The sequence below is a fragment of the Manis javanica genome, chromosome 12 (assembly GCF_040802235.1).
Source record: "Manis javanica isolate MJ-LG chromosome 12, MJ_LKY, whole genome shotgun sequence".
NCBI lineage: Eukaryota > Metazoa > Chordata > Mammalia > Pholidota > Manidae > Manis > Manis javanica.
In genome coordinates this window covers 64,980,158-65,007,534 of record NC_133167.1, presented here as the reverse complement: position 1 = coordinate 65,007,534, position 27,377 = coordinate 64,980,158, and the positions used below count along the sequence as shown (strand labels likewise).

The 27,377-nt window shown below is 34.7% G+C and overlaps 2 protein-coding genes across 13 annotated transcripts in view; one reads left to right on the top strand and one right to left on the bottom strand.

Moving 5' to 3' along the window:
- PPIG (peptidylprolyl isomerase G) overlaps positions 1-9,865 on the top strand; it is a 37,969-nt gene extending 28,104 nt beyond the window's left edge. For all 7 annotated transcript variants that reach the window (XM_073218720.1, XM_073218718.1, XM_017667913.3 and 4 more), the window contains 5 exons: positions 67-274; positions 1,073-1,240; positions 2,605-2,692; positions 4,708-4,844; positions 5,022-9,865. In XM_073218720.1, the coding sequence (XP_073074821.1) occupies positions 67-274; positions 1,073-1,240; positions 2,605-2,692; positions 4,708-4,844; positions 5,022-6,132 (1,712 nt within the window). In that variant the 3' untranslated portion in view covers positions 6,133-9,865. The remainder of the gene's footprint in view (positions 1-66; positions 275-1,072; positions 1,241-2,604; positions 2,693-4,707; positions 4,845-5,021) is intronic.
- Positions 1-27,377, bottom strand: part of CFAP210 (cilia and flagella associated protein 210) — a 120,675-nt gene that overhangs the window by 445 nt on the left and 92,853 nt on the right. For 4 of the 6 annotated variants that reach the window (XM_036995042.2, XM_073218723.1, XM_036995044.2 and 1 more), the window contains 3 exons: positions 26,460-26,652; positions 25,633-25,797; positions 13,588-14,039 (listed from right to left, as the gene is read on the bottom strand). In XM_036995042.2, coding sequence (XP_036850937.1) covers positions 13,695-14,039; positions 25,633-25,797; positions 26,460-26,652 — 703 coding nt within the window. In that variant the 3' untranslated portion in view covers positions 13,588-13,694. Of the gene's footprint in view, positions 1-13,587; positions 14,040-25,632; positions 25,798-26,459; positions 26,653-27,377 lie in introns of those variants that run through there. The other 2 variants (XM_036995043.2, XM_073218724.1) reach the window with 2 other exon arrangements.

The following is a 27,377-nucleotide window of genomic DNA, read 5'->3' as shown; positions in this document are numbered from 1 at the left end:
CTAAATATCCACTTTGAAAGTTTGTCTGAAAGGTGTTGAACAAAACTTTTTTGTTTTTTATTAAAGCTAAGAAGGAAGAGAAGAAAAGGCATAAATCATCATCTTCCTCATCATCCAGTGACTCAGATAGCTCCAGTGATTCTCAGTCCTCTTCTGATTCTTCTGATTCTGATAGTGCTTCTGAAGAGAAATCAAAAAAAAGAAAAAAGAAACATAGGAAAAATTCCCGAAAACACAAGAAAGAAAAGAAGAAGCGAAAGAAAAACAAGAAAAGGTCTCAATTTTATTTTCACAGTACTAGCTGTATACTCCAGTTCCCTTCTATTTATAAACAAATCTACTGGGATTCTGGATCAATAATATGGGAACATCAAAATAGAAATCTTTCAAAGCATGAAGTATAAGACCATTTTGATATTCTGCAGTCTTTAGATTAAATTTGGGTACACATTTCGTTTTCAGCAAAATCATTCATTTTGTGTAAACTCAAATGAAATGATGCTTTTGGTTTTATGACTTTGTATTTTATGGGTGGAACATAGCATTAGTGAAAATTATAGGGAACCGGCCATCATTTATCTTGTTCTCTATAGCAGTCTCTTGCTTTTTTGTCCTTTATTTCCTTTGCCTCATATGATAGCAAAAGGATGGAAAGCAGATTTCAGCGTATTTACTGTCTTCATCATTTTGTTTGAAATAATCTGTGTTTGTACTAAAACTTCCTTTTTATGCCTATTGCTTCTAATATTAGCTAATTGCTTTATGTACATGTTAAAGTAGTTTACATGTATCAGAGGACATTGCCCGTAGAGTTTCATTTTGATCCATTTTATTGGAAAATAGTTTTTGAGAATGTGATAACAGAGACCTTTGATTTTCATTTTTGGTTTAGTTAGTTGGTTTGTCAGGGGAATGAAGGAAGATTTCCACATATAATTGCATCATGGGTAGCGGGAACAGGGTGGTGTATATATAATGTGATATCTTACAAAGGAAGGAAATACCAGCTGTTGGGAATTTGGAGTAGGTGTATAATGACCAAATGGAACTTGTTTTGTGTGTCTCTATTAAGCGCATCTAGTGAAAGTGAGGCTGAAAATCTTGAAGCACAACCCCAGTCTACTGTCCGTCCGGAAGAGATCCCTCCTATACCTGAAAATAGATTCCTAATGAGAAAAAGTCCTCCTAAAGCTGATGAAAAAGAAAGAAAAAACAGAGAGAGAGAGAGAGAGAGAGAGTGGTATGTGAATGTGTATATCTTGTAGAGTACCCTACACTCTTTACCAAAGAGGTTTTTTTTTTAAGTCTTTTCTTTAGACAAGATTTAAATGGTAACCTTGTCCCAAGATTGAAATGTTTTTTTTACAAGCTAACATTAGCAAAGCTCTTTTTTACTAACTATGTAGCGAAGAAGATAACCTGACTTAATTCAAACAGACTTTGAGTAAAAGTTACTTTAAAAACTGCAAGTGTCAAGAAGATAAATTGTAGCATTATAAACCAGTTTCTTTTAAAACAAGATAAGTATTTTATTGTTATTTTATACAAGCAAGGAAGAACCTTTATTTTTCAATTTGCATAATAGGGAGAAAATGCTGTTTTCCTTGCCTGATTTAGAATATTGTATTGAAAATTGTTATAATGTTAAAGTACTTTGAACATTTTTCTATATAAATCCACACTATTACTAGTCTGTTGGTTCTTGATGAATTATTTTAATTATGTCCAAAAAAAGAAAGACTGAAGTCTTTTTCTATTTTATGTTCAATAATATAGCATAAAAATAAATAAATTCTGAGCAGTACCTCTAGTTTCACATTATAGTAGAAATAAAAAAAATAAGTTGTAGTAATTTGAAACTTGGAGTAATTTTGAGGAATTAGTTTGGGTTCGTTTTAACTCAGTTAGGAAAGGATGTTTCTAAAGAAATAATTATTAGGAAATGTTTGAACATCTTTACAATGAACTTTCAAAAAATAACTTAAATGGATATTGTTAGTGCTAATTAAATATTAATTCATTGTTATTTGAAAATTAATAGTTTCCCTTTTTAGTATAAACTATCATATAGACATTTTGATCATTCAGACCAGCATATCTTTGTTTAATTCTCATTAATTACACTTCTCTATAGTTTTATTACCAATACAGCTGCTTATAGTATATTAAGGTACTTTGGAATAAGATAGCTCTAAAATTGTTCTCTCAGAAGCATATAGCCTACACTGAGCTCTTCTATGTAGATTTTCCTTAGCACTATCAGATTAACTTCATTTTAGTAGTGATCATATAACCGTGTTTCTCAACAGAACACATTTGGTGTTAGGACAGACTAGCTCTTCATCTTCACACATTTCAAGATTTTAGCATTCCTGCCTCTTGGGCACTTAAGTATCAGTAGCACCATTTAGTCATTGGCAGTTGAAAAAAATGCTTCCATACTTTTCCAGATACCAAGTAGGAATTGTTAACATTCCTGGTTAAGAACCATTGATTATATATAATATTTAAAATTTATTACTTAGACCAGTAACACTATATTTATATTCTCCAGATTCATTTATATAAAATAATGTGTTTAATTTGACCTTTGCTTCCTTATAGTAATCCACCTAACTCCCAGCCTACTTCGTACCAGAGGCGACTTTTAGTTACTAGGTCTGGCAGGAAAATCAAAGGAAGAGGACCAAGGGTAGGTGATTATTTTCCCAGAAAACTTAATAGTATTACATTTATGTTAAATAATTTTAGAGGGTTTCTTAACTATTGTTTAACACAAAAGTAACTAAAATTTAAAGTAGATGTGAATATTGAATTATATGTTCTTTTTTATAGTAATTTATTTGTGTTGGTACTTCTAAAAAACATATGCATCAGATGTTAATGGATTTTGTACATGGTGTAAAATGATATTGAGGTCTTCTTGTTTCCCCTTTTTAGTTCCTGTCCACTGTATTTCTTGTTAAAAATTAATAAAAATTAACCCTATTCTTATATTTCATCCCCTTTCCCTCTGGTGTACTCTCCATATTTCACAGCCATCTCATTGCCTAGAAGGCATCTCAAACTCAGCATATGTGATGTTGAACATAAGCACTTCCTCTTCAGACCTGGCCTCCTTTAGATTCCTGGTCTCAGTGACAGAAACTGTCACTTACGTAGTTTCTTAAACTGGATTCCCAAGAATCATTTTGTCTCTGCTGTTTCTTTCCTACCTTATGCATCTTACCATCATCAAATTCTGTCAGTTCAACCTCCTAAATAATACTCTGGAATCCATCTGCTTTTCTCATGCTTCACTCCTGACATCTTTGTATATTCTCTGAACTGTTAAGTATTTTTTTTAACTGTTCTCATGGTAGTTCTCAAACTTTTGGCTTAGGACCTCTTTACACTCTGAAAAATTATTGAGAATCCAAAGGTGCTTTTGTTGATTTGGCTATCAATATTTATTCTTTTAGAAATTAAAACCAAGAAATATTTAAAGCATAAGAGTACATGGGCATATATTCCATTAGCTAGGAAAGCAAAGACATCAAAACATGTTGTCTTTGAAAAACTCTACAATAATGAGAGAATGAAAGTGAGAAAAGGAAATAACACGATACTATGAAAACAGTTCTGACCTCATGGATTCTGAGTCTTAGGATCCCTAGGCCACACGTTGAGAATCACTGATCTAATCCTTTCTCCAGACAGTATCCAGAATGGTCTTTTAAAAATGAAAATCTGATTATGTCACTCCTTTGCAGTGCATCTTAAGATAAACCCAAAATTGTTAACTATGGCCTACAAGACCTCATGAGATATGGTTCTTGCTTACCTCGTGAATATTATTTAACACTACTCTCCCTTGCAGTTTTTATCTTTAGCCATACTGATCTGTCTTATCATTTCTGAAACATTCTGTTTCTTCTTGTCTTAGGACCTTAAAACATAGTATTTATTATGCTTCATTTGCTCTCCTCACCGTTTTACCTCTTTTTCCTCACTCTTGCCTAGGTAGCTCCTCAGACATATTTTTAAGTTCTCAGTTTTTAATTATCATTTAACTATTCATACCCTTCCCTATGCTAGGTCACATCTCTTTGTTGTATATTTTCTGAGCACCTTTTTCTTCTCTTCTTACACTCATTCTGTTTGTAGCGGCATGTATGTTTAATATCTGTGATTATATGACTATTTGTGCATTCTCCTAGCCTTGTAGAATATAAATTCTAAAAGAGCAAATTCAAATATGTCTTAGCTTACTAATGTTTCCTCATTATGTCACAGAGTGGTTGGCCATCCAAAGAACTGAGTAATTATTGGTTGAATAAATATCTCCCAATTTACTCAGTTTTTCTGAGTGTATGGGAAATGTTTGCTTGAAACATTAAGAATACATACTGCAGATTGGCACTTGGCAATTTGTAAGGGTTCCTACACCTGTTATGCTCTAACTTCACTTAAACAGGGCAGTTCATGAAGAAGACATGGGTGGCTAGAATTTCTGTGGTTAATACTTATTTTGAATTTATAGCATGCCTATTTAAAGTATTTCTGTCTCATTGATTTTGTACCTGAAAATTTGGAAATTTTAGTTATTTTAGAGGGCATAGGAATATTAGAAATTTTATTTGAACCTAGAACTATATATACGTCAGCTATTACTATAATGCTTTTATGTTTTTATATGTTAATTTTTTTTCTTTTTGTTTTCTTAAGCGCTATCGAACTCCTTCTAGGTCCAGATCAAGGGATCGTTTCAGACGTAGTGAGACTCCTCCACATTGGAGGCAAGAGATGCAGAGAGCTCAAAGAATGAGGGTGTCAAGTGGTGAAAGATGGATCAAAGGGGATAAGTAAGATTTAAACTATATATCCTTTCAAATGTGTGTTCTAGTATTTTAGCATTTTACATGAAGTTATTTATAGGCATTTCAGTTGTTTCTGTAAGTCTTAAAAAAAATAGAATCATTTTAGCTAATAGTGCCCACATTCTCTTCCTAATAAAAGACTTTTTCCCTCTTGTTTTTTAGGAGTGAGTTAAATGAAATAAAAGAAAATCAAAGAAGCCCAGTTAGAGTAAAAGAGAAAAAAATACCTGATCACAGGCATGTGTCGGAGAGTCCAAACAGGAAAAGTGAAAAGGAAAGGAAAGTTAGGGACCATGAATCTAACAGCAAAGAGAGAGACATCAGGAGAAATTCAGAGAAAGATGATAAATATAATAAAAACAAGGTGAAGAAAAGGGCCAAATCCAAAAGTAGGAGTAAGAGCAAGGAGAAATCAAAGAGTAAAGAGAGAGATACAAAGCATAGTAGACATGAAGAAAGGAGGGTGAGGTCGAGGAGTAAGGAAAGGGATCATGAGAATGTTAAAGAAAAAGAAAAGTCTGATTCTAAAGGAAAAGATCAGGAAAGGAGTAGAAGTAAAGAGAAGTCTAAGCAGTTAGACACAAAAGGTAATGAACATGATCGTAATAAAAGTAAGGAAAAGGACAGATATGCACAGTCTAGGAGTAGAGAACGGGATATAGCGAAAGGCAAGCACAGTTATAACAGCAGAACAAGGGAACGGAGCAGAAGTAGGGACAGGGGCAGAAGAGCACGATCCAGAAGCCATGACCGAGATAGAAGCAGAAGCAAGGAGTACTATAGATACAGAGAACAGGAATACAGGAGAAGGGGAAGGTCACGAAGCCGAGAGAGAAGAGCCACCCCAGGAAGATCCAGAAGTAAAGACGGGAAGAGGAGGAGGAGAGATTCGCGGAGCTCAGAAAGAGAAGAAAGTCAAAGCAGAAATAAAGAGAAATATAGAAACCAAGAAAGTAAGAGTTCACACAGAAAAGAAAATTCTGAGGGTGAGAAGAGAATGTACTCTAAAAATCGTGATCATAGTAGCTCAACTAGTAACAGGGAAAAAAAAGGTGATAGAGATCAAAGTCCATTCTCAAAAACAAAACAAAGTAGTCAGGACAATGAATTAAAGTTCTCTACATGGAAAAATAAGGAGGATGAGAAGACCAGATCCTCAGTGGAAAAAGAAAACCAGAAATCAAAGGGTCAAGAAAATGACCACATACATGATAAAAATAAAAAATTCAATCATGAATCAAGTCCTGGAACAGATGAAGACAAAAGTGGATGAGCGAGTCACATGAGCTTCTCTCGGTGTCTCAGATTTTAAGTTTTAGAGACTTGCTGATGAATCTCCTCTATGTTGTTTTCCTCTCTCTATTGTTTTTGGGTTGTTTTATGTTCTTTTTCTTTTTTTTTTAATGTGGACTTTATTGAGTTGATCTTTTGATAATCTGCAACCTGGATAATTTGTACTGCTAAAGTTTTAATAAACTTGAAATGAGAAAAACACTTTGGTGTAATACTGTGTGCTGTGTTTAACTACTTCATGTATGCATTTTTTGTGTTGCAACAATCAGCCAATGGCAAACATGCTGTTCTACACCCTAGTTTGTTTGATCAGCCAGTTGGACACAAGCATAACTGATTGTTGGAATACATTGTTAAAAAAGCTTGTGTTTCTCATAATTAAAGTAACTTTAGCAGCTCCTAGGTAGAAGAAATCTTGTGTAGATTTTCTCATTGTATTTATAATAGAGGCTTGCTGTAACAACTTAATTACACAGAAGCAGAACCCTAATAACTTGAAATCTTAAGTCATCATTTTTGATTTTATAGTAATTTGTGCTTTAAGATAGATAATATTTAGTAATTATTGTACTTCGTATGTTACTCTTTACAGTTTCATCTGTAGCTTGTTTCATATTAATATTTTTCCTGTCTAAACTGCCTTCAAAAATAGTTGTTTTCTTTTCACTTGATGTTCTGATTGAGCTTGACTTGCTGTTAGACAGCAGCATCTAGCAAGAACTATACCTTGAAAGATCAGATTGTAATTCTCAATTCTGTGTGCTTTTGGTCTGAAAAGATGAAACTTTTGCTTTTGGGGAACACTTTTTATTACTATTATTGTTACCCTTCTTTAAAATGAAAAAAGTACATTTCTTACTAAAACTTACCACTTGTGCAGGTTTTAAGTTAGATTCTAAAAATCGTTAGTATTGACACATTAACTTTCAAGATTTCTCTTTTTGGCCACTGACCTATATAGAGTTGTCATCTCTGCATGATTGTTGTTTTTTGTTTTTTTTAACTTGAACTGACTTCTCTAACTCTCATAGCTGTGGGTTTGAAAGGGGGAAAAAAAGCGTCTTTTCTATATATGTATCACAGTAAGCTATAGCATGTTTATGACTCTGGTTTCTTTCTATTCAGGTGGTTCTATATCCTTTGTGTTAACACTGTTATAACTTGGCATGTCTAACATTGCCGTGTAGAATACAAAGTTACAAAATTTCATAGCTTGCAGAGTTAAAATACCAAAATCCATTTAGAATTGTGCGTTGTATATTGCTATTTTTGTGATGTGTGGCCTTTTTTCCCTGTAATTTCTCTTTTAAATAAAATATTGAACATACAGCAAACACAAAACCTGCCTCATTTGAAAAGAAATTTCAGAATTCCAATTAATAGTAGCCAGTAGACTGTTTTGTACTTTAAATATTTGTCAGTATGGTGTCAACTATACACCTAGGTAGCTTCTTGGTAAACCTAGTAGCTATTCAATGCTGTTTGTACTGAGCAAAGCAATGCTTAACCCATTATTGATGAAAACTTTGGCATTGTGGTAGCTGTTTGCATAATGAATAGCGTCATGATTATAAGATTGGATTATCTCGAAACATCCACAGTGGACTCCAAATTTTTTTTAATGATAAAAAAAAGTAGATGTTTATTATAATAATCCAGGCTGATTGATTCCTTAGACTTTGACCACAGATCAACCTGAGAGATAATTGAGTCTTGGGTGCCCAAGCTGTATAATCTGTTGCATATTTTTAATTATTGTTTTAAATTCAGTAAGCTGCATTTTAAAAATCGTTGTTACAAACTATTTGACCTTCAAGAAAGGTGCTATTTAAGAAAGGATTTCTAACAAACAGTTAATAAAAAAAATATATAAAAACCCATGCTAAGTAAAAATATTTCTGTTATCTGATCCCAGAGCTTTATCTACTAAGAATTATTAAGTAACCATAAGGGAAAAAAAATAATTTCTGTAAGTAGTATTCGCCTGTTTTGGTTATAAAAAGAGCAACTCCATGCTAAGCTTTATTTATAGGCCTTTTTAAAAAAGCTTTTTAGCTATTTTTACAGTAGAACATAATAGTGAAGGAGTTGAGAGATGACAATCAGCTAGATTTTATTTTCAGAATTTAAACAGCATTAACTGAACCTCAAGTCTGCCTTTGCTTATGAATAGCACATGACTCAAATGGTCCTTTCCTAACATTATTGTGTTTTTAATAGTTGTGCCACCTTTAGTTTTTACTTTGAACATAACTATTTTCCTGAAAGTCAACAATTTAATTCTTTCCTGTCAAGTTGATCTTACAGTTCTGTCAGAGTTTTCAGTTGACTTCACAGTACCTTTAGTTTAATATCCTCTTAAAGATATTTAAACTTGTTTACTTGATTGCTTGATTAGCAATATCAGATTTTTTTTCATGATTGCTATTTTATGTACATCATTTTTCTGGGTAAATATCTGCCAGAGAAATTAACATTAGAGAGAAATGTTAATGAACAGTGTAGAGAAGCTACTGGGTTGCATTAAAACATTTTTAATAACGCTCTTGTTAGTTTTTAAGAGCATTGTAGTTTCTAAGTTCCTTAATGAAATCCCTCATAGAAGTTTCAAAAGAATTTGATAAATCCGTCTGCACAAGGGTGATATTCATATTGGCTTTGCTTGAATGGCCTTTGATGCTTGTACCCAGTGAAAAGTATGAAACTGAAAAGTACAAATTTCTTAGTATTATGGACAGGAACACATTGGGTTGCTGGTCTTTGGGTATTGCTATTACACGATTCTAATTTGTTCTCAGGTCAGTATGTGGAAGAAGTTGGTATGCTCTTAGTAGTTCATTGTGCTTTACTGGCAATTTTCATCCACTTTAAACATTTTATAGTTTATATAGTTCTATAGGAATGTGTTTGTTTACCTTCACCAGAAGCTATTTAAATGTATACCATATAGTTGATTGTTACAAAGAAACAAAATGGATAACTTTTCTGTCTCCTTTTGGTCATATTTACTGTAGTTTAGCATTCATTTACAGTTGGATAAACTCTCCAAGGATTATAGGTTTATAACTTGTTTATTATGAAAAGATGTGTTCTGTTATAAATACTCATTTAAAAAATTAATGAAAATAAACTTCCGGAAGCGCAGCATTGGCTGATTCTTCTCTGTAGTGGGTTTCCCAGCTGCCTTTAAACGATGCAGGCCAACTCTGGCCTGTGGTGTGACACGAGAAGTGAATATTAAAGGAAAACAAAAAGTTCCATCAGTAAGATTGGAGAAGGGAGTTGTTTTTTCTTTTTAAATACAGGACTGAATGGTGGGGTTGATTTGTGTTTCTGCCTTTTTTTTTTTTTAAGCAAATTCCTATGTTACCAAAAATACGTGGCTGTATATTTTATTCCTCTTTTGTGTGCTTGTAGTATTTTGAAGGATTGATAAATGAACCAGGTGTTTGTATGTGGGGATGTTGGAAGTTATGGAAGGGAAAAACAAATGAAGTTAATGTACTGCTTTTCCTTGCTCAGAAGTCACTGTGATGTATATTTTTTTAATGAAATTGAGGAATAAAGTTGTCACAATTGTATGATTAGTTTGAAAATGCTGTTTCTCTTGTCAGTAACTTTTCTGCAAAAAGCATTGTACAGAATTTAAGCCCTGAAACTGTATCAACTTTTATAGCTCAACATTGTATTAAATAAACTATATTATAACAGTTTGTTTTTGTATTTTTAAAATGAGTTATATTATTCAACTTTTATTTTTATGAAGAGCCAAATAATGAAGAAAATCAACTAAAATATACTTTTACTTTACCGTGATACTGAGCTTAAAAAATCTAGCCAGCAGTGATTATTTCCAGAAGGTTTGGAAATAAGTTCTAGTGTAAATATTTATAATAATAATGCTTCAGATTGCAGTTTGTCTTTTGCAAACTTTTAAGGTTACTCTTGGATTTTGTGTTACTATCTACTGGAATGCTACATTTGCTTTTCATAATTCCTCCAAAATCTCACATTAGGAACATTACATCCTGTGCTTGTCAGTTTTAATTATAACACCATTGTAAAGTCATAAATGTAAACTGACCTTTGTAAAATGAATTGACTAGTTTTTGGTTTCCTGTTTGGTTTGGTTTTTATTTAAATTAGACACATTTAGGGAAAACACACCTACTTGAAAATTGGTCACTGAAATATATATGGTTAGGTAAAATTCTAACCACTGGTTTGTATGTGTTAATAGGTGAATATTACTAAGCCATCAAATTCTGGAGTGTTTTTAAATGCTTTATTTAGCCAAGAGAATATGTAAAATGTAAGTGCTTCATTTGGACTGCAGATTGAGTATTAATTAAAATGCTTCTAGTATCAATTTTCATTGCTTCCTAGGTTTCTTTTCCTAAACATGTTTCCTAACCTAATACTATTTTCCTTTTTTATGTTTAAGTGCTGATTCATAAGTTTTACACTTTTTCTCCCCTTCAGTACCCAAAGTGTCTTGGTTCTAGTTTTTATCTTTGCCACAAATCTTAACTGTGGGTTTCTTTTATCAAATTAGCAGGTTAGAGCGTTTCCACTCCTCTGAGTGTGCTTTGCCACTTGCCTCTTCTCACTGAATTGTTTTGTAATTAGTTTTAAAACTGAATAGTCTTTTGTTTATAATGTGCTTATTAATTCTTTAGTCCCTAATTGCAAGTAAATCAATCAAATTATATATGTAAGAGAAAAACTAGTAATGTCTTCAGTGTTTTATTATCCTTCACTCAGCTAAGTTGATTATAACACATGTATGTAATTAACCATTTTGTAGAAACTTACCTGTTTTATAATTTAAAGATAGTTTTATCCAGGACCAATAATCATGCCTAAAACTGACTATAAAGGGTATATACTAGAGAGTCCCAGACTATTTTAGTTCATTGAGCCTTTGTATCCTGGTAATTTGAATATGGTGGCAACTCTAGGTGAAAAGAAATACCTAACAGGTGTGTTAAATAGTTAAGTTCAAATAGCTAAATTATGTCCTAACAACTTGGTAGCCATGTGCAAAATTAAAATACTCTGTTTGACTCTAAACCAGAATTAGCTACTGATGGGATGTGTGCAACTTAGTCATTGTACACCTTCAACCTTGGAATCAGTTTGGACACCATCACCATCTTTTCTGTAGTACTTTGACTTTTGTGCAGTACTTAGTGTATTACCCCAGCAACAGCTGAAAATCCAGGTTTATAAAGATAGACATCATCAAAAGGAATGACTAATGTGTCATAACCGATCTACTCCAACCCATTATACTTTTAGATTGTTTAAATACCCTATGAACTGCTTTGTGAGATCACAGTTGTCCCTCAGGACACCTTGGCACAGTTTGGGAATCAGTGTATGTAGTGTTTTTAAACAGCTACGTTGTTCCTTTAAAGATGAGTGGTTTGTTTAACCTGGGATTCATAAATGAAACAGTGGTTCAGAATGATGGCTTGCCTACAGAATCATTTATGCCACTTCTTAGGAGGATAGGTAGCCATCCTTGTACCAGATTCATTTAGGTACAATCAGGTATGGGTGAAAGTCACTAGCACGTGGCCTATGAAAGGGTGTTGGGAAGTCTTGAAATTATATGCAGAATATATATTTTTTGTATGTTTGTACACACACTACTGCTAAGGGAGCTGCAAATTTTTATCATAACCAGAGAATCATGACGACAGAATTGTTTCTGTAAGATTTGATCCCTGAGAGAATGCTGTTCTGTGAATTTACACCTATGCCAAGCATTCCCATGTGTAGGAATCTAAAAGATACACTCATGAAAATATGAAATGTATAAATGTTAATTGCAGAAATTTATAATAAAGGATTGGATACCACCATATCTTCATACACCACTGGTTGAATAAAGTGGTACATGCAGGCAACAGAACATCATGCCAGTTGGAAAAGGAATGAGGACGTTGGTATGTTGCAATGCTGTGATCTCAAGAATATATTAAAAAAGCAAGGTTCCTTTGTGTTAAGAGTAAAATACAAATATATAAACAAGCAAAGGATACAACTGAAAAGACAAGCTAATCTTGCAGGTGGGAGAGGAAATATTTGTAAATCATGTTTAATAAGAGATTAGTATCCATAATGTATAAAGAACCGTAACTCAACAACCGATGGAAAACTGCCCAAAAGGACTAGAGTAGACGGTTCTCCGAAGATGATATACAAATGACTGAAATGCAAATCAAAACCACAATGAGGTATCACCTCATACTCATTAAGTGGTTGCTATTAAAATAAGTGTTGGTGAGTACATACACCCATGTGCACTGTTGGGAATATAAAATGGTGCCACTCACTGAAAACAGTATGATGGTTCCTCAAATTAAAAAAAAATAAGATCGTGATATGACCCAGCAATTTCACTTCTGAGTATATCTCCAAAAGAATTGAAAGTATCAAAAAGGAAATATTTGAACATCCATGTTTTTAGCAACATTAAACAGTGGCCAAGAGGTGGAAATAATCCAAGAGTCCACTGAAGGAAAGGATACAGAAAATGTATATACAAGTGGTGTAATATTTTTCAGCCTTGAAAAAAGAAGGGAATTCTGACACGTGAAAACATTAGAAGAACCTTGAGGACATTATCTTAAGCAGAATAAGCCAGTCATAGAAAGATAAAGACTGTATGATTCCACATAATGAGGTATCTTGTGTTGTCAAACTCAGAATGATAGGGCCCAGGAGCTGAGGGAAGGGGAAAATGGAGAGTTGTTTAATGAGCATAGAGTTTCCATTTTGCAAGATGACAATTCAGGAGTTGGTGGTATAACTACATGTAGAAGAATTCTTTCAAGTGGCTTTAAAACATGGTAATTTGCATATGTTTAGTGAGATACACTACAGAATAAACCACAAGGAAGTCATCAACTGCATTTAGTAGTATTGCTAGTAATAATAGTATTGTTATTTGAAACTAAAGGATTAAACAATAAGTATATTTCTGTTGATGAGAAAAAAAATACTTCCAGTGGAATATTTAGGTATTAAAAGGAACTGATAATGGTGTAACATGGATGAACCTTGAAAATACACTGAAAGAAACAGTCCAGATACAAAAGGCCACACTATGATTCCATTTATATGAAATAACCAAATAGGCAAATCCATAGAGACAAAGCAGATTAGTGGTTGCCAGTTGCTGTGGAGAAGGGGAGTGGGAACTGACTGCTTAATAATAGGTGCAGAATTTCCATTTGGAGCAATGAAAAATTTCTGGAACTAGATAGTAGTAATGGTTGCACAGTATTATGAATATACTTAATGCCACAATATATATTTCTAAATGGCTAAAGTTACACATCTTATGTTGTGTATATATTTTCTCAAAATTAAAAAATGGAATCTGAATTAAGCTTGGGTGAAGAGTCAATTAAATCAGACATAATTGTACTTAGATGAAGAGTAGCTTTAATAATGGAAATCATAAGCATACAATTCACTTAGATTTGTAGCTCTTATTACTGGTCTTCTCAGTCTTAAAAATAAACTCTTCTACCATGTGAAACCTAGCCTTCCCTTAGACTTTTGAAAATTACTATACTTCGATTGCTGAGAGTTAAAAAAAGGGAGCTGGACTCCAGTGGCATCATTTGCCTGATAGCTGGGTCTTAATCCACCTCTGTCCACAAAAACTGGTCCATGGCCACTTCCAGGTCCTTCCTGTACAGCTTTTATAAGAGGATAAATATATTTATTTGTTGATTCAGACTCAAGTCGAATTACTTCTCTGGCATAGTCCTGAAATTCTTTCTCCTTTTCAGCCACAAGCGCTTCAGTAAGTCTATAATAGTCTAGTTCTGCTTGTTTGGCTTTCTTGGCATTAAACTTATTTTTGGCCTATTTGGGAAAGAAAGAAAATATGATTTCATATTGATAAATAAGATCAATTTTCTAATTATATGTAACATTTGAAGTGGTAAGTATAATTTTCTAAACTCATTGATATTTCACAAGTACTGACTTAAAAACTATATACCATAATTTATTTCAGAAACTTTTCCATACTTCTCACAATAGTATGCTCAAAGTAGTTGATTCAATGAAATGTACCTTAATAGTCTTATGTAATGATATATTTTCAAACAAACAATAGAGCAAAATGGTTAAAACAATGACATTTATATAAATAATCAAGTTTAGAATCCTGTTTCTACCATTTATAAGATTCATACTTTGGCAGGTATAGAAGACATCAGTCACTGTCCCCTCTTATCCACTATTCTGAAGGTACTCATTCAAAACCCACTGTCCTAAGTTAGCCTACTATACCATGTGGCCCAACCATATAAGAATAAATCAGTAATGGATATCAGAACTAAGTTAAACCAATTGCATTCTCTGTTTCCCAAGAATTTGAAGTTAGAATGAGTGACATTTATCTACATAGGCTGATCAAAAGCTGGATGGAATGAGTACTGTAGCAATCTATCACAAGCCATCTTACTAAAATTTCTAACCATTTACATTACAGAAAATTTCTAACCGTTTACAGAAATGTTCTTATGGCTGTTTATATTATATAAGATGATTTTAATGGCTTTTTAAAGATTTTTATAGTTTTGGTTAACTTTACATTTTGTCTTCCCATTGGCATTTAAAAAAAGGCAGAGTTTGCATTCTATGAGGCCAGCATCACTTTTATATCAAAATCAGGCAAAGACACCACAAAAAAACTAAATTATAGACTAATGTCCCTGATGAACATAGATATAAAAATACTCAACAAAATATTAGCAAACTGAATTCAAAAATACATCAGAAATATCCATCATGATCAAGTGGGATTTATTCCAGGGATGCAAGGATGGTACAATGTTTGAAAAATCAATCGACGTAGCAACCACATCAACAAAAAGGACAAAAATCGCATGATCATCTCCATAGATGCTGAAAAAGCATTTCAAAAAATTCAACACCCATTCATGATAAAAACTTTCAACAAAATAGGTATAGAGGGCAAGTACCTCAACATAATAAAGGCCATATAGGACAAGCCCACAGCCAACATCATACTTAACAGCAAGAAGCTGAAAACTTTTCCTCTAAGATCGGGAACAAGACAAGGATGCCCACTCGCCCCACTTTTATTCAACATTACTGGAGGTCCTAGTCATGGCAATCAGACAACACAAAGAAACAAAAAGGCATCCAGATTGGTAAGGAAGAAGTTAAACTGTCACTGTTTGTAAATGACATGATATGTACATAAAATAACCTAAAGAATCCACCCCAAACCTACTAGAACTACTAACTGAATTCAGCAAAGTTGCAGGATACAAAGTTAATACACAAATCTGTTGCATTCCCATATGCTAACAATGAACTAGCAGAAAAAGGAATCAGGAAAACAATTCCATTTACAATTGCATCAAAAAGAATAAAATAACTAGGAATAAACCTAACCAAGGAGGTAAAAGACCTATACCCCTAAAACTACAAGATATTCATGAGAGAAATTAAATAAGACACTAATAAATGGAAATACATCCCATGCTCATGGATAGTAAGAATTAATATTGTCAAAATGACCATCCTACCTAAAGCAATCTATAGATTCAATGCAATCCCTATCAAAATACCAACAATATTCTTCAACAAACTTGAACAAATAGTTCCCAAATTCATATGGAACTACAAAAGGCCCCGAATAGTCAAAGCAATCCTGAGAAGGAAGAATAAAGCTGGGGGGTTATACTCTTCAACTACAAATTCTACTAAAAAGCCACAGTACTCAAAACAATTTGGTCCTGGCACAAGAACAGACCCATAGATCAATGGGACAGAATAGAGAGACCAAATACAAACCCAAACATATATGGCCAATTAATATACGATAAAGAAGCCATGGATATATAATGGGGAAATGACAGTCTCTTCAACAAATGATGTTAGCAAAAGTGGACAGCTATGTGCAAGAGAATGAAACTGGATTATTGCCTTAACTCCACACACAAAAGTTATCTCAAAATGGATTAAAGACCTGAATGTAAGTATGAAACCATTAAACTCTTAGAAGAAAACATAAGCAAAAATCTCTTGAATATAAATATGAGCAACATTTTCCTGAACACATCTCCAAGGGCAAGGGAAACAAAAGCAAAAATGAACAAATGGGACTACATCAAACTAAAAAGCTTCTGTACAGCAAAGATACCATCAGTAAAAGAAAAAGGCATCCTACAGTATGGGAGAAAATATTCATAAATGACATATCGGATAAGGGATTAACTTCAAAAATATATAAAGAACTCACATGCCTCAACACCCAAAATGCAAATAGCCGGATTAAAAAATGGGCAGAGGATCTGAACAGACACTTCTCCAAAGAAGAAATTCAGATGGCCAACAGGCACATGAAAAGATGCTCCACATCACTAATTATCAGGGAAATGTAAATTAAAACCACAATGAGATATCACCTCACACCAGTAGCATGGCCAACATCGAAAAAACTAGGAACAATAAATGCTGGCAAGGATGCAGACAAAGAGGAACTCTCCTACACTGCTGTTGGGAATGTAAACTAGTTCAACCTGTTGCGGAACATAATATGGAGGTTCCTCAAAAAACCAAAAATGGAAATACCATTTGTCCCAGGAATTCCACTCCTAGACATTTACCCTAAGAGAACAGGATCATAGATTCAAAAAGACGTATGCACCCCTATGTTTATCGCAGCACTATTTACAATAGCCAGGATAATGGAAGTAACCTAAGTGTCCATCAGTAGATGAATGGATAATGAAGAGGTGGTGCATACACATAATGGAATATTATTCAGCCATAAAAATAAAATAGATCCTACCATTTGCAATGACATGGATGGAGCTACAGGGTATTACGCTCACTGAAATAAACCAGGTGGAGAAAGACAAGTACCAAATGATTTCCCTCATTTTTGCAGTAAAACAACAAAGGAAAACTGAATGAACAAAACAGCAGCAGACTTAGATTCCAAGGAGGGACTAGTGGTTACCAAAGGGAAAGGGAGTTGGGAGGGAGGGAGAAGGGGATTAAGGGGCATTATGATTAGCACACATAATGTAGGGGGGGTCACAGCGAAGGCAGTACAGTATGGAGAAGACTAGTGACTATAGCATCTTACTAAGCTGATGGACAGTGACTGCAATGGGTGTGTGTGGGGAACTTGATAATATGGGTGAATGTTGTAACCACAATGTTGCTCATGTGAAACCTTCATAAGACTGTATATCAATGATACCTTAATAAAACAAAATTAAAATTAGAAAAAAAAAAGATGCTGAGTTTGCCAAAAATTGTACGGCTTGTCTATGTATGAATATATTCAATATTCATAAAAATATTTTTCAAAATCAGTAACACTTCAACATAAAATGTAGCCCAAACCTGATATTTACCATAAGTTTAAATTGTTTAAATTTATGGGGAAATAGTGCAACCATAGATAGGAATGTGAAATACCAAATTTTTATTACTAAGTGCTGCATTTCAAAATTAAGGCTTGTGCGCTATATGTTGAATTGGAAATAGAATACCTGGAGTTTGAAAAAATAGAAAATGACATTCAACAAGATTGGAAAAAAGTCAGAATAGGCTAAACACTATCTCATTAAAGGTAAAATGTTACAGTTTCGGATCTTGAGCAATTTGGCTATAATGGTTTAGTAGCCACTTGTAGAAAGGTATTGAGGGAACAGAAAGGAACATTTGAATTATAGAAAGATGTAGCAATGGAAGGAAAGGGCTAGTATAATAGATCATATGACTGGTGCCTCAAATTTGATATGCATTAAGCATAAATACAGATTTTTAAAGAAACATTTAAAATACTGTTTAAAAATTTTAAAAGTCACAACATGGGGGTAAAGTGACAAGCACCTTTGGAGGATGCTAGAGAGCTAATTCTTCTGAAAACGAGAATAAAGGGAAAGATTCAAGTATTTATCCTCTTTTCTTTAAAAATTGTACCTCAGAAACCAAATAGTTGATCAAGAAGTTCTTTGAAGACTTCAGCAAATGACTCAGAAGGAATGAGAATACCAACAGTTTGTCACCTCATGAATTAAGAGATCGAGGCAATAATAATCACTAGATGTTCGTATCACAGAAAGTGAGACCACAGTCATTATGTTCCTTCTAATAAAAAGACATCACGTATGAAGAATTTTTGCCAGAAACTGAACCTGAATCTAACGTAAACGAGATCTTACATGAAATGCAGGGAACACATTAAACTACACCACAGGGATGCAACCAGCAAAATCCAAACTGTAATAATTCTAGAAGAAGCCAGTGTCTTCGAAAAGCAAATTGCAAGACAAACATAATGAACAGAGAGAGAGAGAGAGAGATGGGTGCAGAAGAGGAGTCACAGATCTAAAGAAGTTTGAAAGACATGTTAACCAAAGAGAATAGATGGACTTTATTTGACCCTGATTCAAACAATGAAGTTTAAAATATATTTATGAGACAATTTTGGGGAAATTTAAAACACTGTTAATTATTTTAGGTGTGATCATGGAATTGTGATTATGCTGCTATCTAAAAAGTCCTCAGTTTTAGGGATACATGCTGAAATACACACCAAGATTATATGTGGGGTTTGCTTCAAAATAACATGGTGGATTCTACTTCTGGTAATGGCTACATGGGAAATTTGGATGATTCCCCTCCACAGAAAACAAGTTTATTATTCAAAATTATTAAATCAACCATTTCAGAGAACTATAAAGTAATTATGAGTAGGCAACTACTTGAAAAGTGTTTTTTCATAAAAAACTGCTATTAGATCAGGTAAGAACTGCAAGTTGATGGCACATTTACCTGCAGGGTACTGCTATGCCTCCAGTTCATGTGGTTAAAACCTGCACATTTGTTGGACAGTGATGCCCTTGAACCATACACTTAAAATGGATAAACGGCTAAAATGGTAAATTTTATGTATAGTTTACCACATTTCAAAAAAAAGTTAGAACTCAACAATAAGAAAATAATCCAACTGAATAATTGGCAAAAGATTCAAATAGTTCACAAAACAAGTCACACAAATGGCTAAAAAGGATGTTTAGTACAAGGTGGAGCCAAGATGGCGACATGAGGAGGACAGTGGGAATCTCCTCCCAAACACATATATATTTTTGAAAATACAACAAATACAACTAATCCTAAAAGAGAGACCAGAAGACACAGGACAACAGCCAGACTATATCCACACCTGCGAGAACCCAGTGCCTGACGAAGAGGGTAAGATACAAGCCAAGGCCCAGCGGGACCCGAGCGCCCCTCACCCCAGCTCCCGGTGGGAGGACAGGAGTCAGAGCGGGGAGGGAGAGGGAGCCCAGGACTGCTGAATAGTTAGCCCCAGCCATCTGCACCAGAGCACAGACACAGTGTATGCGTGGGGTGCTGGAAACTAGGGAAACAGGACAGCAAGACCTGTGAGCGGGTCCCAAAGCCAGCACCCTTGGGACAAAGAAAAGCGAGTGCTTTTTGAAAGTCTTAAAGGGACAGGGACCGCACAGCTGGACGGAAGAATCCTGGGTCACAGTCTAGCAACTGGAAATTCCAGGGAACCCTGGGTGCTCTAACACCCTGGGCAACAGCTCTGAGACCCCTCACGGAGGTAAACAGTCAAACAGCCCCCCGTCCAATACCCCTTCAGGGACCCGCCATAGCAGAGCAGCAGCCTGAGGCTGGCCACACCCACAGCAAGGGAGTTTCCTCCATGCTGGCCAGGCAAGATACAGACACCCAGTCTACACACAATTGCCCAACACAAGCCACTAGGGGTCACAGTTGTCCCAATAAAAAAAAGCCTGAAGCTAGTGGAAAGCCTTGGCCCTCCCAGCTGACAGAAAGTAAATAGCTCACCATTGCACCTATCAACATGAAAAGGCAAAAAAATTTGATCCAGACAAGACTAACCCAGATAGCTTCAACATGTGCTACATCTTCCTCTGAGGAGGAACCTGGGGAGATAGATTTAACCAGTATTCCTGAAAAAGAATTCAAAACAAAAGTCATAACCATGCTGATGGACTTGCAGAGAAATATGCAAGAACTAAGGAGGGAGAATACAGAAATAAAACAATCTCTGTAAGGACTTCAAAACAGAATTGATGAGATGCAAGAGACCACTAATGGACTAGAAAACAGAGAACAGGAATGCAGAGAAGCTGATGCAGAGAGAGAGAACAGGATCTCCAGGAATGAAAGAATTTTAAGACAACTGAGTGACCAATCAAAATGGAACAATATCCTCATTATAGGGGTACCAGAAGAAGAAGAGAGAGGAAAAAGGGATAGAAAGTGTCTTTGAAGAAATAATTGCTGAAAACTTCCCCAAACTAGGGGAGGAAATGGCCTCTCAGACCACAGAGGTACACAGAACTCCCATTACAAGGCATCCAAGGAGGGCAACACCAAGACACATAATAATTAAGATGGCAAAGATCAAAGACAAGAACAAAGTATTAAAGGCAGTCAGAGAGAAAAAAAAGGTCACCTACAAAAGAAAACCCATCAGGCTATCATCAGACTTCTCAACAGAAACCCTACAGGCCAGAAGAGAATGGAATGATATACTCAATGCAATGAAACAGAAGGGCCTCGAACCAAGATTACTGTATCCAGCACGATTATCATTTAAATATGAAGGAGGGATTAAACAATTCCCAGACAAGCAAAAGTTGAGGGAATTTGCCTCCCACAAACTACCTCTACAGGGCATCTTACAGGGACTGCTCTAGATGGGAGCCCTCCTAAAAAGAGCACAGAACAAAACACCCAACATATGAAGAAGGGAGGAGGAGGAATAAGAAGGGAGAGAAATAAAGAATCATCAGACCATGTTTATTATGGCTCAATAAGTGAGTTAAGTTAGACAGTAATATAGTAAAGAAGCTAACCTTGAACCTTTGGTAACCACAAATTTAAAGCCTGCAATGGCAATTAGTACATACCTTTCAATAATAACCCTAAATGTAAATGGACCGAATGCACCAATCAAAAGAGACAGAGTAATAGAATGGATAAAAAAGCAAGACCCATCCATATGCTGCTTACAAGAGACTCACCTCAAACCCAAAGACATGCACAGACTTAAAGTCAAGGGATGGAAAAAGATATTTCGTGCAAACAACAGAGAGAAAAAGCAGTTGTTGCAAACTGGTATGAGACAAAATAGACTTCCAAATAAAGAAAGTAACAAAAGATAAAAAAGGACATTATGAAATGATGAAGAGCTCAGTCCAACAAGAGGATATAACCATTATAAATATATATGCACCCAATACAGGAGCACCAACATATGTGAAACAAATACTAAAAGGATTAAAGGAGGAAATAGAATGCAATGCATTCATTCTGGGAGACTTCAACACACCACTCACTCCAAAGGACAGATCCACAAGACAGAAAGTAAGTAAGGACACAGAGGCACTGAACAACACACTAGAACAGAAGGACCTAATAGACACCTACAGAACTGTACATCCAAAAGCAACAGGATACACATTCTTCTCAAGTGCACATGGAACATTCTCCAGAATAGACCACATACTAGGCCACAAAAAGAGCCTCGGTAAATTCCAAAAGATTGAAATTCTACCAACCAACTTTTCAGACCACAAAGGTATAAAACTAGAAATAAATTGTACAAAGAAAGCAAAAAGGCTCACAAACACATGTAGGCTTAACAACATGCTCCGAAATAATCAATGGATCAACAACTAAATTAAAATGGAGATCCAGCAATATATGGAAACAAACGACAACAACAACACAAAGCCCCAACTACTGTGCGATGCAGCAAAAGCAGTCTTAAGAGGAAAGTATATAGCAATCCAAGCATATTTAAAGAAGGAAGAACAATCCCAAATGAATGGTCTAATGTCACAATTATCAAAATTGGAAAAAGAAGAACAAATGAGGTCTAAGGTCAGCAGAAGGAGGGACATAATAAAGATCAATGAAGAAATAAATAAAATTGAGAAGAATAAAACAATAGCAAAAATCAATGAAACCAAGAGCTGGTTCTTTGAGAAAATAAACAAAATGGATAAGCCTCTAGCCAGACTTATTAAGAGGAAAAGAGAGTCAACACAAATCAACAGAATCAGAAACAAGAAAGGAAAAATCATGACAGACCCACAGAAATACAAAGAATTATTAGAGAGTACTATGAAAACCTATATGCTAACAAGCTGGGAAACCTAGGAGAAATGGACAACTTCCTAGAAAATACAAGCTTCCAAGACTGACCCAGAAAGAAACAGAAAATCTAAACAGACCAATTACCAGCAACGAAATCGAAGCGGTAATCAAAAAACTACCAAAGAACAAAACCCCCGGGCCAGATGGATTTACCTCAGAATTTTATAAGACATACAGAGAAGACATAATACCTATTCTCCTTAAAGTTTTCCAAAAATAGTAGAGGAGGGAATACTCTCAAACTCATTCTATGAAGCCAACATCACCCTAATACCAAAACAAGGCAAAGATCCCACCAAAAAGAAAACTACAGACCAATATCCAAGATGAACGTAGATGTAAAAATACTCAAAAAAATATTAGCAAACCGAATTCAAAAATACATCAAAAGGATCGTGCACCATGACTAAGTGTGATTCATTCCAGGGATGCAAGGATGGTACAACATTTGAAAAATCCATCAACATCATCCACCACATCAACAAAAAGAAAGACTAAAACCACATGATCATCTCCATAGATGCTGAAAAAACATTCGATAAAATTCAACATCCATTCATGATAAAAACTCAACAAAATGGGTATAGAGGGCAAGTATCTCAACATAATAAAGGCCATATATGATAAACCCACAGCCAATATCATACTGAACAGCGAGAAGCTGAAAGCTTTTCCTCTGCGATTGGGAACAAGACAGGGATGCCCACTATCCCCACTGTTATTCAACATAGTACTGGAGGTTCTAGCCACAGCAATTAGACAATACAGAGAATAAAGGAATCCAGATTGGTACAGAAGAAGTTAAACTGTCACTATTTGCAGATGACATGATATTGCCCATAAAAAACCCTAAAGACTCCACTCCAAAACTACTAGAACTAATATCGGAATTCAGCAAAGTTGCAGGATACAAAATCAACACACAGAAATCTGTGGCTTTCCTATACACTAACAATAAACTAATAGAAAGAGAAATCAGGAAGACAATTCCATTCATAATAGCATCAAAAAGAATAAAATACCTAGGAATAAACCTAACCAAGGAAGTGAAAGACCTATACCCTGAAAACTATAAGACACTCTTAAGAATAATTAAAGAGGTCACTAACAAATGGAAACTCATCCCATGCTCTTGACTAGGAAGAATTAATATCGTCAAAATGGCCATCCTGTCCAAAGCAATGTACAGATTCGATGCAATCCCTATCAAATTACAAACAGCTTTCTTCAATGAACTGGATCAAATAGTTCAAAAATTCATATAGAAACACCAAAGACCCCGAATAGCTAAAGCAATCCTGAGAAGGAAGAATAAACTGGGGGGGATCACACTCCCAAACTTCAAGCTCTACTACAAAGCCACAGTAATCAAGACAATTTGGTACTGGCACAAGAACAGAGCCACAGACCAATGGAACAGAATGGAGACTCCTAACATTAACCAAAACATATATGGTCAACTAATATTCGATAAAGGGGCCATGAACATACAATAGGGAAATAACAGTCTCTTCAACAGATGGTGCTGGCAAAACTGGACAGCTACATGTAAGAGAATGAAACTGGATCACTGTCTAACCCCATACACAAAAGTAAATTCGAAATGGATCAAAGACTTGAATGTAAGTCATGAAACCATAAAACTCTTAGAAAAAAACATAGGCAAAAATCTCTTAGACATAAACATGAGTGACCTCTTCTTGAACATATCTCCCCGTACAAGGGAAACAAATGCAAAAATGAACAAATGGAACCATATCAAGCTGAAAAGCTTCTGTACAGCAAAGGACAACATCAATAGAACAAAAAGGTATCCTACAGTATGGGAGAATATATTCAAAAATGACAGATCCGATAAAGGGTTGACATCCAAAATATATAAAGATCTCACACACCTCAACAGACAAAAAGCAAATAATCCAGTTAAAAAATGGGCAGAGGAGCTGAATAGACAGTTCTCTAAAGAAGAAATTCAACTGGCCAACAGACACATGAAAAGGTGCTCCACATCGCTTGTCATCAGAGAAATGCAAATTAAAACCACAGTGAGATATCATCTCACACCAGTAAGGATGGCTACCATCCAAAACACAAGCAACAACAAATGTTGGCGAGGTTGTGGAGAAAGGGGAACCCTCCTACACTGCTGGTGGGAATTAGTTCAACCATTGTGGAAAGCAGTATGGAGGTTCCTCAGAATGCTCAAAATAGAAATACCATTTGACCCAGGAATTCCACTTCTAGGAATTTACCCTAAGAATGCAGCACTCCAGTTTGAAAAAGACAGATGCGCCCCTATATTTATCGCTGCACTATTTACAATAGCCAAGGTATGGATGCAACCTAAGTGTCCATCAGTAGATGAATGGATAAAGATATGGTACATATACACAATGGAATATTACTCAGCCATAAGAAAAAAACAAATCCTACCATTTGTAACAACATGGATGGAGCTAGAGGGTATTATGCTCAGTGAAATAAGCCAGGCAGAGAAAGACAAGTACCAAATGATTTCACTCATATGTGGAGTATAAGAACAAAAGAAAACTGAAGGAACAAAACAGCAGCAGAAGCACAGAACCCAAGAATGGACTAACAGTTACCAAAGGGAAAGGGACTGGGGAGGACGGGTGGGAAGGGAGGGATAAGGGCGGGAAGAAAAGAAAGGGGGCATTATGATTAGCATGTATAGTGTTGGGGGGGGGCACGGGGTGGGCTGTGCAACACAGTGAAGACAAGTAGTGATTTTACAGCATCTTACTATTTTGATGGACAGTGACTGAACGGGGATGTGGGTGGGACTTGGTGAAGGGGGGAGCCTAGTAAACATAATGTCCTTCATGTAACTGTAGATTAATGATACCAAAAAAAAAGGCTAAAAAGGCCATGAAAAGATGTTCAATATTTATAGTTATAAAGAGGAAAAAGAGTAAAGCAAAGAAAAATATCATGGCCTGCCATATGCATCTGTATTTTTAAAATATTTACTAAAGCACAATAAACTCTAAAAAGGCTAAATATTTGTGCAAAAGACATAAACCTAGTATAGGAACTTTAATACAGATAAAAACAGAGACAAACTTCACATTTCTAAAATATTTTATTGTGACATAGCCATAATGACTATTTGATCTTACTTAACAAAGGAAATTGTTTTGGAGACAGAAAACTAGCATGAACTCTACATTACACATTTATTGCTAAAATAAATAAAACATATAGAAATAATTACCATTTGCTGAATATGGGCATCTTGAACTTCTCGATGTTTTTTATCAGCTTTTAATTTTTTCTCCTTTTCATGCTCCTGGAAAATCTCATCTGCTTTCATGATAGCTAGCAATTGTTCTTTGTCCTTTGTTTTTCTTTGTCTTTCTTCTTCCTCTTTATTTTTCATCTAGATGTTAAAAAGAGAAGGGGAAAAAAAACATTTTTAACAATCAGTGCTCTCTAAGAATGAAGTTAGAAAACTCCAAGCAGAAAGTCAGCCAGGAGCAATGAAACAAGTGGAAAATTATATGCATATGGCCAGTTTACTTTGGCTTTGTTCTAATTCCTGAATATCAGGAAATACAGAATGAAAACTTAAATAGGTGATATTAGTCTAAAAAATAAAATACAAGGATTAAAAAAGCAAGATAGAGAAATATTTGTAGGCAAAAATTATGTTTACAAACTATGCAAATTAAATGTCATGATACACATGTAGGAGATAAATTCTGAAGGATTAAGAAATACAGCAATGCAATAGGATAACTTTTACTTGATTTGTCTTAAAAACATTCAAATGAGAAGTATATTAAATGAGTAACACTTTTTGCATTTCAGATGGGCTCTGAAACAGAAGGGATTATTTCTTTCCATCTATATCCTTTTGTAATTGATTATCATGTGACCTTTTAGAAAATAGTCTGATTTCAATAATATAGGAAGATAATTCATACACTTTTTCAAATCTCTCCTAGTGTTTTGCCAGAGAAGCAGAGGGAAGTGGAAACTATAGTGGAAAGGTCTTATGTTCATTTAAAAATTTTTATTTGTCATAATTGAATTGCATACCACAGTGGCTCTATGTTCTGCAATCACTTTTAATTGTGCTTTATTTTTCTCATATTTTTCTTTTTCTCTTTTTTCCCATTCAGCCTCAGCTTCTGCAGTATCTCTAGCAATAATCAAGTCTTCATTGTCAAGTTTCCCTTTCATTAGTTCACTCAAGAAGTTATTTATTCTTTCTTTCCGCTCCTCCATTAGCCTATAACAAAATAACAATCATTTGTCAAATTTTCAGGAATAATTTGTTAATGGAGCCAATATAATTTAATTAGAGAGTTAGATATTTCATAGTCTTACAATACTAACAGAAGCCCCTTATTTATATTGATTGCATTAAGTGGAAATTATTTTTAATAAATTTATACTTTACTTTTAGAATAAAGTATATTTTAAAAATCCAAAAGGAGTAATGCATATGATATGATCTTGCCTATGTGTGGGTGTTTGTAGGAAACAGTGTTAAAACTCTCCACAGTGAAAAATATTTCAAAACATTTTATTAGACTACCCTTCTTATTATTCTAACACTGGAGGTTAGAGTAAGGTTATAAAATAAATCAAAGGTCTTTCTTTAAATAAGACCTCAAAACTATCTAGTAAAAGTTATCAAAATCCTGAATAAATCTATGCTCTTACTATACCCTGTCTGCAATTTATTCATAGCACTTTGTTGAATTATTCTGTTTATAAAGATAAATAACTCTCCCTTTATACCGAGAGACCCCTGAGGCAGAAAGAGATAAGTCCTCTCTCTAGTTCAGGGTCAATTATGGTGCCTGGCACACCCTCAACAATCAAAGTTGTTAAAGGAACTGATGCACTTTTATTTGGAATATGGGCAAAAGATACTTTTAAATTTAGATGTGACAAAACCACTAATTTATTGAGTGAATCCTCACAGCATCATGGGAGAAATGATGAGAA